The following is a 7,409-nucleotide window of genomic DNA, read 5'->3' on the forward strand; positions in this document are numbered from 1 at the left end:
AGAGAGAGAGAGAGAGAGAGAGAGAGAGAATACATAGAATAGCTTTGGATTACGCTAACAGTTCAATGATTTTCAGTTTTTAATTTTAGAACCATATATTCTTCTCGACATCTCACATCTCCCCATCTTGAACTCTTCTGCGCTTTCTCACCAGTTTTGTTTTTGTTTTCTTTAATCACAATAAATTAAGGAATAAAAGTAGTACAAAGATCCCGTTATACAGTTTGCGGCAGAGGAATAATCTAGAACATTGTACATCAACTCTGAACAAAATATGCTGCAGTAATATGACTTCCAGTACAACTAATGTGACCAGTAATTTAAAAGATATGGCATGAAAACACTGTTTTGATGTTTAAGAAATAGAAATTAGCTTTCTTTACTATATACATCATGTAGCCTACGCCATACATTCCTCATAACCTCCATGAAAAAGATTCCATAAAGATAATCTACATAACTCCAAATTGCAAGATATCTTTATTTAATTTTAATAATATAAATCTGAAGAATAGTATATCTTTACCTTCACAGTTTCTTCAAGGAGAGTAAGAGCTTTAGTCCTGGATATACTGCCAAGAATCTCAGATACATTGTCAAATTTGTATTCTTCCTTATGCTCCAGAAGAATCTCAGCTTTTTCTAAGCACACTAATTCCCCCAGTTCTTGGTGATTCAACACTCTTCCAAACCATTTCAAAGTTTTAAGATTTGGGGCAGAGATGTATAAAGACCTGCTTCGTGGCTTGTAAAATCCCCACTCTATATGTATATGAGCAAGTTTCTCACCAGAGATGCTAAGGTTGCAGAGGATGCTGTAAGCATGAACCACATAACTGAATGATTCCAAAGATGAGCTTTGGATGGTAATGTTATCTGCACTAACCTCATAAAGACGCAAATCCTTAATGCATTTGCAGGAACTACTTGACATCCATTGACAAAACCTCTCATCCACTCTGACATGTTTTAACTCTAAGATCTGGAGACTAGTGAAAGAAGCATAGGTGGGCAGTTCTAGAAATCCCGGGAATTCAACTACTAGAGACCTCAAAGATCCACAATGAACAACTCAAGGTGGCAATTCTAAAGTCTCAGGTGCATACCCTTTCCTAACCTGAAATTCAAGCTCTTCAACATTACACTTTAATGCAATATACATCCACGTGATCATCCGATATATCTCATCAGAGATGCCAGAACAGAAACCCCAACCAAAAGTAACACTCTGCATCTTATTATACCCACGAAGGAGCAAGAACCTATCTATACAGTTCAACAAGCGCAATTGCTCCTTCTTGTTTCCTCCACAATCATCATAAATCCTGAATGATGGGGCTGTCAAATACAACTGTCTGCACCTTTTGGATAGACAACCCAGTCGAGTGAGTTCTCTAAAATTGATTAGTGACAGAATGTGATGAGCCACATTGTCTGGAAGACCACTAAACCTGTCAACTTTCCTATCCCCAGGAGCTACTTGAGCCGGAGAACCCCCAACTGCAGATAACATATGCTTATGTTCCATTCTGCTTTTAGGCTTTGGCTAAAAGCATCTCACTTTTTACACCTAAAAATCCAGGACATGAAATCAGATCCATGCATATATATAAAATCAACATCATCATGTCTAGGAAGAATTTAATCCTTCTATGGGTTTTCTTTGGGGGGCTTTCAGGAACCAAAAGAATCCCAATTTTACATTACTGATCTACCAATCAATTAGCAGCAACATATGATAACATGGAGAACAAGTTGATAAAACAAAAGAAGCTAGCTTTGTAGGAGATGTGCTTACCTGAGCTACATCAAAACCAGGAGATAGCTCTCTGATCCAACACTGCGTCACACAGAAGTCTGAGAATTTAGTGTTGAAAGGGACAGGATGAGAGAAACAAGGGACAAAATGGATTAGGGTAATTAGGCTCTCTTTAGTATTTATATACTTACTTTGGGTCAACTGAAACTTTTTACTGAAGAGGCCCAAGTACGAAAGGTAGACCCAAATCACGGTCCAGTAGTATATAAAGCCATAGAAGACGGAAAAATACAGAGAAGCAAGAACGTTTCATTTCTGGGATTTTCAGTCTTCACGATGGAGACGGTGTGCATTCCCCATGCTAGGAGACCATCCAGACGACATACACTCAGTATAGAATGCATATGGAATTGGTTGATTGAAAAACGGAAACAATTTCATCCGCAGTCTATCAAACCATAAAGATTTTAATGGTGATCGGCTAATCACTTGTGTATCGTGTAAATAAGATGCAAGTGACTTAACATTTATTACGTAATCTCAACTATTTATATTTATAGTTAACTATTTTATAATCAAATAGTGTAATAAATGCAATCCAACCGTCTATTCATTTTAGTTTAAATGAATATTGGTGCTTTGAATCCTCTCTCTCTCTCTCCGTTATTTTAAGTGAATGATGTAATTGAGCTGTACTTGTGACAACGTATAATTAACTTGAGTGTTCATCGAGTCATGCAAGTATTTAAGTTTCGGTCGAAGATTGGAAATGGGTCAATGTTCGTAGCATCATTAGTTTCATTGGAGTGACACGTCCCTCGATTTTATGATTCAAACATTGTACTATATTTGAGGCTCTTTTCTACAGGTTCTTCATTCTTTTCATCTTTGTTTGAATTTTTTCTATTTATATTAGAATTTTTCATATATATGAACTGTTGTAAAATTCTGGTGTTATATATTGATCAATCATTTGAGATTAGATTTTACGGTGACAATGTAGCGAATTCAGCTTCAAGTTGAGTGTGAGATATGTCCATTAGTTATGGCATGGTGGTTAGGCAGCCTAACTGATAACATTAAGGTTATGATTCAACCCTTATTGATTTATGTTAGGGTGAGATTGGCTGAGAGATTTTAATAAAAAATAAAAATAAAAATAATAAGAGTGTGAGTATATCCAAATGGCGTGTATTTATTGAAAAATAAATTTACATATAAATTATACAAAATCATCCCGAAAGTATTTTTTTTTTTTTGTTAAAAAAAAATCTTTAAATAACTCACACCTCTTAGATATATCAATTATAGATATATCAATTAGGTTTGAACTGATAATCACAAAGTGTAAAGCTATTTAGACTGGAAGCAAATCTCATGTTCCCAATTTCCCTGTGCCCATTATGTGCCTACAATAGAAATCTAACACGTGGAATTCCACTTAACTCAACTTAACATAAGTTTGACCCTGTTAATTCTAATAATTGTTATTTTTTTAATGAAAGAAAAAAAACTCCCAGACTCGTTTAGTCATTCGGCATCTTCTTCCTTGCTACCTCCTCTCTTCTTCATCGTCCATCAATTCTTCTTTTGCTCACTCATTAGATCTTGTGGGAAATTAGATACATAATTTGGGTCATCTCGAGTTTTGATCATTTTCTTGTTATTATCTATGTGGTCAACTACTCTAGAATTTTCTTGTGCATCAAGGAAGATGCAATAGGTTTCTGGGTTTATGGGTTCTTCATATGTTTTTTGATTGTTTTTGTGAATTAGAACAGGGTAGTTTTGATTAAGCCTTCATGTTCTTTCCATTGGGGAAACCCAAATTCTTGTTGTTTCTTCTCAGATTAACAAACTAAAAAGAGGTTTTGGGATTGTATTATGAATCTAAAAGCTTGCAAGGATAATTCAACATTGGGCGCGCACTAGTGAAACCAGATTCAATTCGCAACAAACCCTACTACTAGAAGAGGATGTAAATTTGTGGAAATCAATTTGAAGTTGGAAGATGAATCTCCGGCACGATGGCGGAGAGGCTGCGATAATTTTTTTTTGTTTATTAAAAACTAAAAATAATTGGAATTAACAGAGTTAGACGCTGTCAAGTCTGGTTAAGTGCAATTCCACATGTCAAACTCTTATTGACGGGCACATAATTGGCACAGGGAAATCGGGTACAGGTGATTTACTTCCATTTAAACTCACCAGGCTACGTACGACTCACCGATCATTCCGAAAATTATATATATAATTATTGAAACAGTGTAATGGTAGGCTCCGGAATGCCTGCATGAAAGGCAATTCATATCACTCACATTCTCTTACTCTTCATCTTCATGGTTTCCATTCTTTTTTTATATTCCTTGGATAATCGATAAACACTTGACACCCGCCCATTGTAAGACAAGGCGAAAACCGTGGTGAGGTTTGGCGATGACACGGGATTTGGTCTCTGCGTCGGTCGTGTTGTGCTGCGAGGTTTGGAGGCTTCTCTGATCGTTTAACATGTTAGAGGCGATGGTGGCTCATAAATTGTGGTGTCATGCTCTTGGTTGTTGGCATCGGCGTTGGTGGCTCTAATCTGGCTGGTTCTGGATTGAGGTGTGTAGTCAGCAACTAGGTGTTTTTGGATCGTCTTTTGGTTGATCGTTGGTGAGGGGTTGGTTTTTAGCGGCTCAGACTGGTTCGCTAACGGCGACAACCAGGACTGTATTTTTGTCAGAGCTTGCTGTGTCAGATCGCTGGAATTTTAAGTCAAGGTCGGGGTTTCTTCCTTAAACCAAGGGATGGTGAAGGAGAGAGGTCGGCTGCAAAAGATATTCTCTCTTGAGGACCAGTGATGATTCTTGTGTTCGGTCTGATCTAAGGGAAGGAGAGAAAGGGCCATCATTATGCGCAATTGGCCTTTAATCTGTCTGTGATGCATTTTTGTGGCCTGGTTGAATTAGCTCGTCTTCTCTTTTCTTTAGTTTTCAGTTTTGGGTTGAACAAAGTTGTTTTGTCTACCATCTTAACTCTAATTTTATTTACTTAATTTTTGGTAATTCTGGTTGTACACCAATTGCGATCTGCAGGGCAACTATGCCTACTTTCAAAAGGAGTTAGGTGACGAGGTTAGTGTTCTTTTGTGTAGGTACAATATATATGATATACGTGCGTATATGTTTGTAATGAGAGTTACTTGTCAATTTATAAGGTAGGTTCATTCTATATATATAGTTTATAGTGCATGACGACAATTGATATTTGTGCCTTATGGCCGTGGATAAGATAATAATAATTATCTATAACTTTCTAACTTCTGGATGGTTAAGTTAGAGGTGTTGCGGTTGACACGTTGGCTAGCTCATAATATATGCACATTGTTTTCTAATTCAACATAACTCTAAGAAAGAGATCATAACGCATGCAATTTGTAAAGAAAATCTAGTAAATTGTAAGTAAACAACTATTCCATGTGGTAGATGATGACAATGTTAATTAACTTTTATGTAATAAGAGAAAGTCGGAGCCTAGGGTTTTCTTTCTCTCTGTCTCCTTCTTCATAGCACCCTTACACTTCCTTCATTCAAACACCACGGTTGATGAGGTTTCGGCGAGGTTTATAGCATCCTTGGCCATCATTGAGTATGGCAAGATGACCTTTAGTCCTATAAGAACGGCTGCTTCGTCCGACCACCATTTTGCGGTGGAGACACTAGTTTCGGTGATGAGAACCAGGAAAGTCAACCTTAAAGCTTTCATGGGGACTTCTTTTGTATGGGGATTTGGGCACCTGTCTGCGTATTCGACAACACAGGATCACTATGTCTTTCATTTTCAACAAAAGATGGATCACGAGTTTGTTTTGAACGACGGTCCTTGGTTTTTTGATGAGCAGGTTCTAGAGGCGGCAACCTATTATGGATTGAAGCTTGTTCGGTGCCTCTCAAATATTCAGGTGTGGGTCAAAATTTTTGACTTCCTCCTCGCCTCTTCATAGTAAGCGTTGTGGCCCTCATTGATGCGACTCTTGGCGAAGTCATGAACCTTGACAGTCCAGCAATCAAGCACGGCTCTCCTACAAAGGTGAGAATCTGACATTCGATCATGAATCAGGTGAAACAAGCATACTCGCCTCAAACTTTTGAGTTTGTTTATGGTGTTAAGGCGGTGGTCCATTTCAAGTACGATCGGATGGTCGGCTTTTGTTGTGTGTGTGGCCTCTTGAAACACCCGGCCCCTACCGGCTGCGACGACCCCCCGAATATGGAGGTTATTAGGGTGAACGATGGCGTCCTAAAACCTAACCCTAGCTCAAACCCTAATGCTAGGGTTTTGTTTTCTCTAGGGCTAGTAGCGCCTCAAGCCGTGTATATAACCCAAGTGCAAAGCATCCCAAAGCTTTCACTATAAACCTTCCGGACAAGATTGCGGCCTTTCTTGTCGGTCAATTTGGGATTTTTTCGGCCTTCTCATCAATGCATCTCCCTTGCCTCTCCCGCGCACGAAGTTCCAGACCGTGCTATCAGTGAACATCTCAGTGAACCTATCACAGGCAAAAGACGTGCAGGTTCACCTCTAACTTTGATTCAGTACAACAAAAGGGCAAAGATGGTGTTGACACCAATGCTGAAAAATGAGAAAGTGAAACTCGGTTTTGATCCAAACTTCGAAAATTCTTGCATATACCAAGGTACAAGTGAATCAAGTATTTATTAGAAAATCTTAACCGTTGATATTTATACTTAACTTTTTATTTAAATATTAAATAATAGGATAAATGTAATCCAACGGTCTATTCATCTTGGTTTAAGTGCACCTTAGTGCTTTGAATCCTCTCTGTCCAAACTTATCCATTAAGACTGCTAATGGGTGATCATTTTCTCACTTGCAAAGAAAACAGAAGCGGGAGAAGAACAAACCCAATGTCGAAGGTGAGCAGCGTGTGCTCAAGGCTTGCCACAAGCGGGTGGTCAAAGCTCTTATTCAGAAGGAGGAGCAGGTGATGACTGCGGCGGTTCTGGTGATCATGTAGTCTGGAGAAGTGCAGATGCAGGGAATTGGTTCTGCTAACATGGTGTAGTACGTTGGAAAAGTGCCTCCTAGGGCACTTGAGTTAATTTTTTTAATTTTTATTTTGCTTTAATAAAATAGGGAGATCTAGTTTCGTTCCGGTTTATCTCTTATTGTTGTTAGAGACTATTATTTTTTGTTATCGTTTTGATGAATTGTTACAACATTTAGGTGGCCTAGTTTAGCTTGCAGTTTGGTATTTTAGACCAATATAAGTCACTTAAGAATGACTTAATCTTGTCGTAGTCCTCAGCCCAGTCTACGTGGATAGGGTAAAATAGGGTAAAAACGAAATTAATCATCATGTACCTTAACATAGCCGTCAACATCAACATCAAGATCAAATCAAACTGCCGCCGCTACAGCTGTCATTCGTTGAGATGTCGCCATAAATGCCGAATCGAAGAGATGAGTACCGTAAGCCGTTGCCGGAAGAATCCCAAACAGCAAATCCAGTTGAAACCAAGGTTGTAGAAGATGGATGAATGGAGCCAACACAACAAATTTCTCTTCTCCACCAGAGAGACTCGATCCAAAATGGGAACGAAGCCACCGAGTAGCAAGAGCCAGTAACAAGAAAAAGAAACAAAAA

At 38.5% G+C, this 7,409-nt stretch overlaps 2 protein-coding genes across 2 annotated transcripts in view; both read right to left on the reverse strand.

Moving 5' to 3' along the window:
- The window catches only part of LOC101314767, a 2,373-nt gene extending 1,161 nt beyond the window's left edge, over positions 1 to 1,212 (reverse strand). Inside the window, exon 1 of the mRNA XM_004302927.1 lies at positions 527 to 1,212. Coding sequence (XP_004302975.1) covers positions 527 to 934 — 408 coding nt within the window. The 5' untranslated portion in view covers positions 935 to 1,212. The remainder of the gene's footprint in view (positions 1 to 526) is intronic.
- LOC101307817 (F-box/LRR-repeat protein At4g14103-like) lies at positions 1,073 to 1,528 on the reverse strand. The gene has a single exon (XM_004305281.1). It carries the CDS (start codon positions 1,526 to 1,528, stop codon positions 1,073 to 1,075), a length of 456 nt encoding a protein of 151 aa, XP_004305329.1.
- Positions 1,529 to 7,409: the final 5,881 nt, after the last annotated feature.

This window comes from Fragaria vesca, linkage group LG6 (assembly GCF_000184155.1).
Source record: "Fragaria vesca subsp. vesca linkage group LG6, FraVesHawaii_1.0, whole genome shotgun sequence".
Classification (NCBI taxonomy): domain Eukaryota; kingdom Viridiplantae; phylum Streptophyta; class Magnoliopsida; order Rosales; family Rosaceae; genus Fragaria; species Fragaria vesca.